The following is an 11,296-nucleotide window of genomic DNA, read 5'->3' as shown; positions in this document are numbered from 1 at the left end:
CGGTTCGATGTGTCGTACGCTTCATCTTGACGGTAATGAACCTTCGCACGGACGCAACGACCACCATGCCGAAGGCTGCCACTATGGAAGGTGCGCACGCGCGTTCGGTACCGCATTCATGGTCGTACACGGTCTCTATCAGGTCTCTATCACAGGCCGTGAATGAAAGAAGTAATGAAGAAGCCCTCGGCGAACCGCGGGATCCCCGTTTTATAAACGCTTGAATGCTTCCGCGCCGCTCTTGCTCCGGCGACCTTGCTGGGTGCCTCACTCCAAATCACAACTGCAGCGCTGCATACAATTCAGCATATTCTGGGGACAGCCCTTCGAGGGCACATGTGGGGCTACAGGTCTAAAGTGATGCGGGTACCAATACCTGATGTGTCAACTTAGCTTGGGCAGCCTCGGCCGCCTGGGACCGAGGACACCCTCGCGAAGGACTGGGCCGAGGCCAGCCATAACGAGCACAAGCACAGCGGTGCCCACTTCTAGCAGGCACCGCTCAAGGGGACAAAGCGGAACCAGAGAGCGAGGAGGAAACAATGCGGAAACGGGGACAGTGCGGAAGCGAAAGGTGGATGAGGCGTTTAGGCGACGTAGGTCTCGGCAAGCGAGGTGAGGCTGCTGTCGCTGTTGACGAGGTTGCCGACTGTGTCCATAAACCAGGCGTACGCGCCGACGCCCTCGAGGTCATCAAGGTAGCTGACCATGTCCCGAGGAACGTCTGCACGGCCGAGTCGTCGCCGGTCGCGCCAAACTGTACCGCTCTATCAGCGCCATGCCCATCCTGCGCGCTGATGCACGCTCCGCACTCACCTCAGTCACCCACACCGTCTTGTTGTAAGTGCTGGCGAAGTTGGAGATGTACTCCTTGTAGTAGGCCTCGTTCGTGGCGGAGTCGTAGATGTGCATCGCGTAGATGTCGATTGTGCACTGCGTGCAGTTGCCGATGAACTCGTTTAGCCAGGTCTCGCCCATGGGAGCACCGCCGTTCGTGATGGCAGGGCCGACGAGCTTGGCCTTGCCTGCGAATGGCTGCATTAGGTCATCCATGACTGTGCGGCCTGCTCGGGCGTCATGTTGGCCTGCGTGTTCAGGTCAGGCTCGTTGTAGCTGTTCTCGGGCCATCATCAGCATCACACAAGCGCGTTTTGGCACAGCGCGCCGAACGCACCCCATCAAGAACTCGGTGCCGTTGTCAATCGCAGCCTGAGCGTTGGTTTGCCACGTAGACGTGAACGAGTCGGCGTCGCTCCAGAGCATGGGAATGAACGCGACGCCGTCCGGGAGGCTGCCCGAGTATGTCTGGCCCCAGTTATACGCCCAGCTGACCTGCCTGCGAGGATTCTCAACGTCTGCTGCGCATCCTAACGACCCCACGACTTACCCGGAGGTGAACTGGCTCGTCAGCGACGCGTCATTGAACGAGAGGCCTCGCTTGATGCCGCTCGAGAAGGAGCAACCAGACGAGCTGCCTGTGGACGTCGGCGACGCGGCCGCGCTCGATGAGCTAGACGTGGGCGTCACGGAGGAGGTAGCAGACGCCGTAGACGAGGAGTACGTCGCAGAGGGACCGCTGCGGCGTCCGTGAACCTGAGCCTGCTTCAAGTGGTGCAGGTTGGAGATGTGCGCGGCATTAACGAGAGAGCCGGCGAGAACGAGCGAGAGCGAAACGAGAGTGGTGCTGAACTTCATGGTGTGCTGAAATGCGGTCTGATACGCGTCTAAACGCGTCTAGGGGAGCTCGGAAGCAAACGAGTGGGCGTGAGGAACGAAAGTGGCGGCCGGGGTGGACGTCGGCCTGGAAGAGCGCGCGAGCGAGGGGAGACCGGGGAGAGAGCAAGAGCGAATTTTTGACTTCAACCACCATGACCTTTTATATTCCGGCGTCAAGACGTAGATCGTTTCCGGCAGGTTAGTTGACGGGCGCTCCGGCTAAAGTCCATATGCATGCTCACGATAGTTTTGAGACCCATGCATTTGCGTGCGTGTATCCCACGCGATTGGCGTGAGGTAACTTAGCGAATCTAGCAACGGCATGTGAAGGATACCTGTTCACGAGTGCTGACCTGCGTGTCTGCAATCCATGAGGCTAGCCGCCGTACCAAGATCCCAGACTGCCAGTGAGACTCAGTTGTAGTCCGGTCAGAGATACTTCAGACTCACATGAAACCTGCCTTGACTTCTTTCGACCCTTGTGTCACAAACTTCTTCCGCGTGCTGCGGTGATGCTGCGTATGATATCTGGAATAAGGCGCTCACAATGGTCTCGACCCTCGCGGACTCAGGGCTGAATCCAGGTGAACGGCGTGTTTGATATGTTGCTGAACTATCCGGATGACTTGCGACTCGTCCAAGACCCTCTGCGCAAGGACTGAACCGCGTATGACGATAGTTTCAAGACGTGTTTAGGTGTCTGATTGGGTGTCAAGATGCGGTTAAATTCAAGCTCGAGGCTGGCACTGCCTGTTGCTTCCAGCTCCCTGTATTGCACCAATGGCACTGCGCAGATGCACGGTGGCTGAGCGAGAAACATGTTCTTGAGTCGCCATGGAAGGCGGGTGTCGCCACCATCTGCCATGTACCTGCTGCGACGGGTGTGAGAAGTAAGCGGACATAGAGGCGAGCTGCGGATACTGACCGTTCCTCGAGTGCAGAAAGCCAAAGCCCACGTCACTTTGGCTACAATTTGAGCATGGAGCAGGTCGATCTCACTGCGTGAAAGGGAAGTATTGCAGAGGTTGAACTGAACTGTAAACCCGCAGACTGAGATAGAACGCTTCAATCAGACCGTAGTAAGCCCTGTACACCAGAAGTCTTCCGAAACAGCCAGCACATTAGGCATGCCGTGGGTTCACGATTGAATACTGAGGCCTGAGGCCTTGAGCTTGAGGCCCGAGGGTGCCAATTCGGAGCCATCGTAGAGTCAGGGCATCCGATCCTGCCAGTTATAGTGCGCATTTCCTGTCGTAGAGAAGAGATAAAGCCAAGATAAAGCACACATAATTCCAAACGCGAACCATTGGGACAGAACCTGGCAAACTGTGAAATCCACGTAAATAATTGGGCGAGAGAGTTGGCGGGCCTGCCACTGCCAGCGGTACCGGTCCAGCGGGTGCAGGCGCCCGCGGCTCGCGACGCCACCGACGCGTTCGCCTCACGTGTTTCATTTTGAGGCCACAGGTGTCAAATCCAACCTTCGAACACCAAGGTCCAACACCCAGAAAAGCTCGGAATTAGCCTACTAGTACCACCTGTCACACGCTGCAGCTACTGCCAGGCAACCCACCCTTCCAAGGTTGTGACTATCGGAAAGCTGCGAACCCCTTCAACGTTCATACAAATCATGGAAGATAAGAACATATCATCTGCCGCGAGCAAGGACAAACAGCGGGCGCATGAGATTCTGGAAGTTGAGGATGAGGAGGAGAGACACGCGCGCATGCGTATGTTCCGAGGTGGCCACACCGTTCACGAAGAGCATTAACGATCCATCCAGACGACATCCTGGCGAAACTGAATGCTTCTTCTGGAGCCTCAGCCTCAACCGAGTCGCGGTTACCGAGTCTGAATGGCCAGCCGAACCTTCCGCTCGAGCCAAATCCAGAGTGTATGTGCTGCCTCGCATCACGACTTTCACAGCGTTGCTAACACGTCTTTCGATCAGTGCTGTCGCGTATCCAAGCGTTCCTCCCTCAGCTAGCAGATTCCAATGCCGAGCTTGCCCGCCGCGCGCAGAGCGACCCAGATAGCGTGGACATTGAGAACGTCAACGCCGACGAAGCCTATATCGAGATGGAAAGTAGCGAGTGGTCTCGTTGTGTAATCTTTGACTCATGACGTTGTCTTCAGAATCTCGGGTTGGGTGTGTTCGAGCAACGTCGGAACTCCGGTGCTGCTGAATTGCAGCCAGACACGGAGACGGAATCGGATACAGACTCTGACTCGGAGGCTTCTACGGACAGCTCAGGCTCAATGTCGAGCTCCGAGTCAGAAGGGTCAGCTTCGGATGTTAGCACAGACGAGTCAGGATCGGTTGTATCCGAGTCTTCGTCCTCTCGGGCTCGCAGACCTATAAGGCCCCTTCCGAAACGAAGACCAAACATCACTGTCGTAGGAGAGAAAAGCAATGAGGATGCGACTTGATGATGTATTTGTCGCTATGTTTCGATCCCGATCGCTGTCGAATCGGTCTTGCAGCATGCAGAGTCGTGCACACTTCGGTACCGTCTTACCCTGGTCCAGGTCCAAGGCTTCCTGCTACTGGCCAGTGGCCAATGTGGCCACGATTTCGCCTTATATACCCTGTTCGTGCGAGATCGTTCTTCTTCGTCGCGCACTCAGTACTCATTCTAGCTTTCCCAGACAGCCCTACCGACTCAGCCGGTCCGACCAAGGTCTGATAGCGCCAACATCGCCAGATGTGCTTACAGAAATCTCACTTTATGACAGGATTCCCCAAGTTGACTGTCACTCAGATGCATAACTTACAGTAGCAGATAAGTTATGTGCATGTCACAATTTGGACAGGATGTCGCTGCCACGATTTCCGCTCGAGTGTCATGCCCGTTGGAGCCCGCTGACTGGTACTTAGCGCTTAGCGCCGGGCCCTCTCCTCGACGTCATAAGTAACGTCTGGGCGATGCGGCGAAGGGATATGTACCGTACGCCCTCCCACCACACACAACCGACTTTCCACTCAAGACTTTGACTACTAGAACTCCCACTCATGATGTATCTCACAAGGCAACTTCTCCCCAGGAGTACCGTCTGTGCACGACCAGGCATCGCGGTGTTCAAGGTAGGTCTCTTGTCCCTACCCTTCCATGAACATACGCTAACTCTTGGGCAGTCCGAGTGGACGATGTTGCCAACGCGTCGACTCCCACACGCATCGCGATCATTGCAGGACACCGGGGCCACAGCGAAATCGCCATCAGTCCCGGGACTGGTCAACTCCAACCTCATGTTCTACTCTCCACCGCCAGACGGCTCCGCCCCGTACACGCTGGTGAACATGGACGAGGCTGGGCGGATGGGCAATTGGGTGCCAGAAGAGCGCGAGGTGGAGATACAGGACATCCGGGGGCGCGAAAACTCCGTGAAGCTCGACACCGCGGGCTTCCAGTTCTACACGGGCGCACCTGACCATACCTCCTTCACCGATGAGCGGGAGATCAGGGAGAAGTACTACACGGAGAGCGTAGCCCTCATCAAGCTCTTGACAGGAGCTAGTCGCGTCGTGCCCTTCGACCACAGTGCGTTCCCTTCCTCGTATATTTCGTCGCGTGTTCTGACTTGCGAGTCGAGCCATACGCCGCCGCCGCCCCGGAGAACGCGACGACGCGCCGACCAAGCGCCAGCCCGTCCCGCAAGTGCACGTCGACCAGACCCCGCAGTCCGCCGTCGAGCGCGTGCACCGACACCTCCCGTCCACGGACGTCCCGGCTCTCCTCCAGAAGCGCTTCCAGATCCTGAATCTGTGGCGCCCGCTGGACCATCCCGCCCTCGACTGGCCGCTCGCGCTCTGCGACTTCCGGAGCATCGATCGTGCGAAGGATATCGTGCCCGTGGCGCTGCGCTACCCGGACAGGGAGGGCCAGACGTACGGCGTGCGGTACTCGCCCCAGCAGAAGTGGAGCTATTTGAGGAAGATGAGGCCGGACGAGTTTGTTTTGATCAAATGGTGAGTGGTTGTGCGTGTGTGAGGACAAGACTGATGTGATACCTGATATGTGTGCAGCTTCGACTCGGAGGACGATGGGAATACGGCGCTGTTCACTCCGCACACTGCGTTCAACGACCCGAGCACTCCGAAAGATGCGCCGTTCAGGGAGTCGATTGAGCTCAGGATGTTAGTGTTCTACGAAGCGGGTCATACCCCATCGGTGTAATGCCTACTGTGCGGACTCAACGCCAGTCCATTTGTTTGGGCTTCTCCGGCTCATTGGGACCCAGGTACGTACGTGTTCCTATCGCGTCTCTAACTCTTAGTAGTGCTCACTGTGTGCTTCCTTGCCGGGAATAAGGTTGTATCGTCTCCGGTTTAGGACGCAGCGACGTACATCATACGTACTCCGCATGTAGCGCATTTATCATGATGCGGATCGCCACCACGGCGTCCCAGCTCTCATCTGTGCGGAGGCATAGTACACAAAAGCAAAGCCTCTCACTGGTTCATGGCGAGACTCGTAAGTACGTTCAGGTATCGTTATGGGCCTCGAGAAGATTACCGCCTGGGGCTCATTAATATTGGGTAGCCGAAGTCTTTCTACCCCGCTGTAACTTCGCAAAGTCACAGTAGCGTGAAAGGATTGTGCTTGGAGTCCTAACAATTGGTGATTGCCACTGCATCCGTACTGTCGTCCAAGTCACTAGAGCCCTACGCAGTATGCGCTAAGCTACGTATACTGAGGCACCTAGGCAGAGGACAGCCTCTGTTCGAACCGGTTTCCGCCATGACATGTCTACAACTGCCTGCTGTTCATGAGACTAGCCCAGTCAGCCGACATAGCTTTCATCTGTCAGAACGTTGGCGGTGTGATCCAACGCCAGTTCACTAATGTCAAATATGAAGCCGGTGCAATGCGTACGTATGATGACGAACATCATCGTCGAACTCCAGGTTTGTTGTCACTTCTGCGGGAGGGTCAAAGTATTGTTGCGTGTAGTCTAGTTAGTAGTCCTGATGTAGGTACTCATTGCCTTCACATCGTGCCAGGAGTGACTAGACAACGTAGAGACAACATACAATGTTCACCAATACTGGACTGGATTGCTCCGTACGAGGCAAAGCGCTGGGATACGTGATTTTAGCACCAGGGGGACGTTTCGAACTGAGCTATCGATTACAAGTGCTGATGAGCTATTCATCAAAGATGGTACACGTAACAATTGAGATGAAATGATTGAGGGTAGACCAATCCTTCACATCCCATTATACACTTCCGAACAGTCCGTAAACTCATACCTCAAGAGAATGAATGACTGGGATGACTCAACAGGACGACCTCTACGGGTTGCAGCACCGAGAAGCAGTCAAGCAGAACATGGCAAGACTGGTATTGATGCGATTGTCTGGTTGCTCATCAGTGAAAGGGTTTGGCTGGACGTGTTGTTGCAAGTCACGTACCGATCTGGCTGATAATCCACATCCTACAGCGTGCAGGCTTGGGCAGCCGCTCATAGTCCCCTCAGTCGCTCTGGATCCAATCGCGATCCTTATTGCGCGTTCATCCTCCCGGTCATCTTTCACACCTTCGTCACCATCAATAGAGCCGTTAGGGCACACTTGTATAAAGAGGGAAAATCAGTCTGACCGGTTCAGCAGCTGCACGACGATTGGCTTACGGTCACGCTCCGTCATCTGTAAGGAAATTTGACCGGTCAGGCCAAACATGTCGTAGACCGATCGCTATTTGCTACTGTCAGCAAGGCGTATCAGCTCGAGATGCAGAAGCACTACCTTGCGGGAATCTACTATGAAGTCATAAGCAGCGGACCTTACATATGACCGCATTCACAGATGCTTACTGACCTACGCAGCTTGTCTTCGCCCTCGTGTTGCGGTGTACGTGATACCAGCTTGCGTATATACCAATACGATCATCATCCATCTAACGCTCGAGCATCAGACACAGCGGGTGTCGAGAATATGTCAGGAATACTAACTGGATGTGGCATGCCAATGTCGCAGTCCGGGTTGAAATCTTTCGCGCACATTTGTTCATATACGCTTGCTTTGCATCCAGGGAAATCGTCCCTATGGAGAGGCGGTAATTGATGTGGTTCGGCTGCAGCCTTGATGCTCATAGGCAGTAATAAGCGTCGTCGTAGTTTTAAGTAATGGAGGAACACGCATTGATCCGCTGTGTAACCTCAGAAGCAAATACGGGTTATCGTGGGCGTGAACTTACCAGGTTGCTCATCTCTCCTACTTCCCGGACCGTGTTTGAATAATACCCTCTGACTGTCGTTCATGAGCGACCAGGGACTTGGTGTCTGCGCTCCAGCAGATCGTTCGCTCTTGTATGAGAATTTTGCCACTCCTTCACCTGGGAGACACACCGCGGCGGCCCATTCCGGCGCTTTCATGTAGCCCATAACGAAGCGGATCTGTTCAATGTCCTGGTCATAGCCTAAGCCGGTCATGAATTCATGCCAGCTCTCCACGTTGCTCTTCATATAAAGCATCGACCGCCTCGAAGGTGGCATCACGTGTCTCACTGCGCCTTGTTCAAGAACGAGGACCGCACCGCTCCGAGTCGTCGCGCACTGGAAGTCAATTGACTTGTCCCTAACATTTGGTCGAGTCAGGACTCACGTTCTCACGAGGCAAGCTATCGACTCACGGGTTGTGTTTTGGGCTGACGGATCCGCTGCAGAGTACGGTGTGTGGCAGGATGTTGGGTGCACTCATCGCCGGGATGGGACCTCGGTAGAGTGGAACAAATCCGTCTGGCACGCCATTTCTTTGATTCCTAGGATCGTCCGCCGGCTTGAAAGCGTTGAAGACTGTACAGAAACTGTCTCCCTGAAAATAGCCGACATCGCCTAGCTCGACATCTACATTGAGCTCGCTCTCAGCCGGTGGCGAAGGCTCCCATATAGCATAGCCCCGCCCAAGAGGAAGAAGCTCCTGACTGTAGATTTCACCAGGAGAAGCCATGAAGAGAACGCGGTAGTGAAGTCGGAAGGTGTGCAGTTCTGTATGTGGTGCGGTAAGAGGGCGTACTCGGCCCTTGAGAAGTCCGGCTCCGAACGTAGCCGCAACGAAACGCCCACGGGATCCCCGGGTGCATGGGGTCCTCTGAACACTCGTGCATCATGATCCTGTGCGTCTACTTATGGACCAAAGTTCGCAGGAGGTTAACGTTCAAACGTCCCTGTCACAGTGATCACGCCAGTGAACGTTTGACAGGAACTTCGAAGCATGCGGCATGCGTGGGTCTACGCAATGCCTCAACCACGTGGTAGGTAGCATGCGGACCAGGATGACCGGTGTACGCACCCCGAGCTAGACGACCTATCTCAGACTCGGACTACATTCTCTTACTAGGCCGGGGCTCACCACTTCAGAGTGACTTGCCGTCTTACTGCACGACACTCTGAGGGTGGTTTCGAACCATTACAACATGTCACTCAATACCAAGAACAGCATTGCTCACAGATTCTGGTCCAATCTAGCTTATGACAAGGTATGTCCACTGCAGTATGGGAGTACTATCTTGCCATTTGACCTGCCAATGCAGATGACTAGCCAGATTGAAGCAGTTCCAAGCCCCTCTTTGGATACAACCCAAGCTACTGAAGTTGAACAAGATGCATGGGAGAAATATTTGCAAGTTGTGCTAGACCATGAGAGAGAGGAGATCAAGCAATGGCGCGATGAGATAGACACCCTACTTGTATTTGTAAGCACTACACTTCTGTCCTGGCATAAGCAACAACCAACATGAAGCTTGGTCATTGTTCCCCAATTTCTCTCATACCTCTGATACTTATGGCATGCTTCATGTTTCTGATATTGCTTATCAATAGGCAGGTCTTTTCTCAGCAGTCCTGACTGCATTTAATGTTCAATACTATCCTGAACTGAAGTCAAGCTCAACAGCTCAAGTAAGTGTATACATTGTGAATATTGTATTGACTCTTCTCAACGAAGTCATAGCCATCCACTGCTGCTGTTGTCATCAATGCACTGTGGTTCCTGGCCCTGGTCCTCAGTCTTGCAGCTGCATCAATTGGCATCAGTGCAAAACAATGGCTGTCTCATTATATGGTCCCTAACACTGTTACAGTCATTCAGCGACTCCGTGTCTGGCATCTGCGCCATCAATCGTTCCAGCGCTGGCATGTACCAGAGATCATCGAGGTGCTGCCCCTCCTTCTTCAGTTATCCCTTGCAGCATTCCTCACTGGCATTGCGATCCTACTGTGGACATTACACCGTGCAGTTGCTGCCATAGTGATTGCTCCAATGGGGACCTTGCTGTTGTTCACAATTTGGACAGTCATCACACCATCTATTGTTAACCCTGGATGCCCCTACAAATCACCACAGGCCAGGTGGATCTACCTTCTATCCCGCTATATGACACTAGATGATGGTGTGGTCCACCTGCATGATGAAGATGACGAACCCAAAGATCACTCAGGCAGTGGTCCCCAAAAGTCTTCATTCGGGATCAGGCATAATGCCCTGCCAGTGAATGACTGGTTAGGTCGCGAGGACCATTGGATTCACACTGTGGCACCCCCATTTGCAACAGCGAGCACCGATCTCGCGGTAGCAGTCGACACTACAATACAGAATGACGACTTCCTTCAAGTTGCCGTGCTGCCCGCTCTCACACGAGTTGATGCCATTGCCGCATACAAGCTTGTATCCGACATTGTGTGCTCCAGAGCACACATCAAATCCCTCGACCGACTGGTTGACCCATGGTCTGGTACGGCTGCTTGGTTCCAGGACGAGGTCAACAGTAAAACAATCGTGACTTTTGCCGACCTCACCATGGTTGCACTGCACGCCGTGAGCGAGCACTCTTACGCACTCCCCCGATCGACCTCCCTGTCAGTAGGATCGACGAATCCATATCCTGAAGATCGACAGCGGCGAGTCGAACGCCTACTTGCGCTGTTGAACCATCTCTTACAAGGCTTCACCGGGAAGAGATTCGGGCCGTTTTGCGAGCCGCTTGCGAAGTGGTTCGTTCATAATCGGAGCCACCTTTCGGGCAAGCGCATATCTTGGCGAACGCGAGAGTATGCACTCTGGTTGGTTGCTTTACACTGGGACGGATTCAACAACGCATATCCTCAAGAGCGTAAGTGTATCTTGCTATCTTCCACGTCTCATCAGCTGAAGTCGCTCCAGATGGATTCCATCAGATCGTTACCGCAATGTTACAAAATCGACGCGAGGATGCGCAATTGCAGCTTCAATGGCGTAGCCTTGAAGCGGAGCGAAGGATCGCTGTCTTGGCCACACATTTGCTGAGCCGGTCGTTACGCGACACACCTAAGACGACCGATGCCAATACATTGGCAACGGCCTCCTCGAGTCTTCCAAGCAGTGTGGCTGCCACGAACCGGGTCCGGACATCCCACGGATACAATGAAGGTGTGTAACACGAATGCATTACACCGTGGGCCGTCGTGAACTGACCGCTCGCTCGCCAAAGAACTGGATGAAACCACGATGTTCCAAGGCATCTGAGATTTGTATTCGCTGGTTTATCGATGTGTTGTCAGTGACACGCATGAATGTATTCGGCTGCTCTTACAATTCTGG

General features: G+C 54.1%; 5 protein-coding genes across 5 annotated transcripts; 3 read left to right on the top strand and 2 right to left on the bottom strand.

Annotated features, from left to right (window-relative positions):
* Positions 1-276: 276 nt before the first annotated feature.
* Positions 277-2,060, bottom strand: B0H18DRAFT_1032478 (glycosyl hydrolase catalytic core-domain-containing protein). The gene is made up of 5 exons (XM_048030120.1): positions 1,959-2,060; positions 1,388-1,873; positions 1,171-1,336; positions 731-1,035; positions 277-683 (listed from the first exon to the last, which is right to left on the bottom strand). Exons 2-5 carry the CDS (start codon positions 1,693-1,695, stop codon positions 503-505), a joined length of 960 nt encoding a protein of 319 aa, XP_047888747.1. The 5' UTR covers positions 1,696-1,873; positions 1,959-2,060; the 3' UTR covers positions 277-502.
* Positions 2,061-3,185: 1,125 nt separating this feature from the next.
* On the top strand, positions 3,186-3,993 carry B0H18DRAFT_682493 (uncharacterized protein). Its single transcript, XM_048039147.1, has 3 exons — positions 3,186-3,446; positions 3,500-3,610; positions 3,668-3,993. Exons 1-3 carry the CDS (start codon positions 3,347-3,349, stop codon positions 3,838-3,840), a joined length of 384 nt encoding a protein of 127 aa, XP_047888746.1. The 5' UTR covers positions 3,186-3,346; the 3' UTR covers positions 3,841-3,993.
* Positions 3,994-4,608: 615 nt separating this feature from the next.
* Positions 4,609-6,210, top strand: B0H18DRAFT_682474 (uncharacterized protein). Its single transcript, XM_048039146.1, has 5 exons — positions 4,609-4,801; positions 4,853-5,258; positions 5,311-5,686; positions 5,744-5,962; positions 6,030-6,210. The coding sequence occupies exons 1-4, from the start codon at positions 4,730-4,732 to the stop codon at positions 5,892-5,894; spliced, it is 1,005 nt and encodes a 334-aa protein (XP_047888745.1). The 5' UTR covers positions 4,609-4,729; the 3' UTR covers positions 5,895-5,962; positions 6,030-6,210.
* A 466-nt stretch (positions 6,211-6,676) lies between these two features.
* On the bottom strand, positions 6,677-8,668 carry B0H18DRAFT_958089 (uncharacterized protein; the record flags this gene model as incomplete). The annotated part of the gene is made up of 9 exons (XM_048042657.1): positions 6,677-6,727; positions 6,752-6,841; positions 7,133-7,290; positions 7,351-7,414; positions 7,534-7,584; positions 7,672-7,868; positions 7,917-8,001; positions 8,068-8,296; positions 8,352-8,668. The coding sequence occupies 9 exons, from the start codon at positions 8,666-8,668 to the stop codon at positions 6,677-6,679; spliced, it is 1,242 nt and encodes a 413-aa protein (XP_047888744.1).
* Positions 8,669-9,134: 466 nt separating this feature from the next.
* On the top strand, positions 9,135-11,221 carry B0H18DRAFT_1123234 (uncharacterized protein; the record flags this gene model as incomplete). Its single annotated transcript, XM_048034657.1, has 6 exons — positions 9,135-9,197; positions 9,252-9,413; positions 9,541-9,618; positions 9,671-10,829; positions 10,880-11,125; positions 11,187-11,221. 6 exons carry the CDS (start codon positions 9,135-9,137, stop codon positions 11,219-11,221), a joined length of 1,743 nt encoding a protein of 580 aa, XP_047888743.1.
* Positions 11,222-11,296: the final 75 nt, after the last annotated feature.

The sequence above is a fragment of the Fomitopsis serialis genome, assembly GCF_022376445.1.
Source record: "Fomitopsis serialis strain Sig1Antser10 chromosome Unknown B0H18scaffold_93, whole genome shotgun sequence".
In the NCBI taxonomy this organism is placed as follows: Eukaryota; Fungi; Basidiomycota; class Agaricomycetes; order Polyporales; family Fomitopsidaceae; genus Fomitopsis; species Fomitopsis serialis.
The sequence above is the reverse complement of the archived record's forward strand: the minus strand, read 5'-3'. Positions and strand labels throughout refer to the sequence as shown.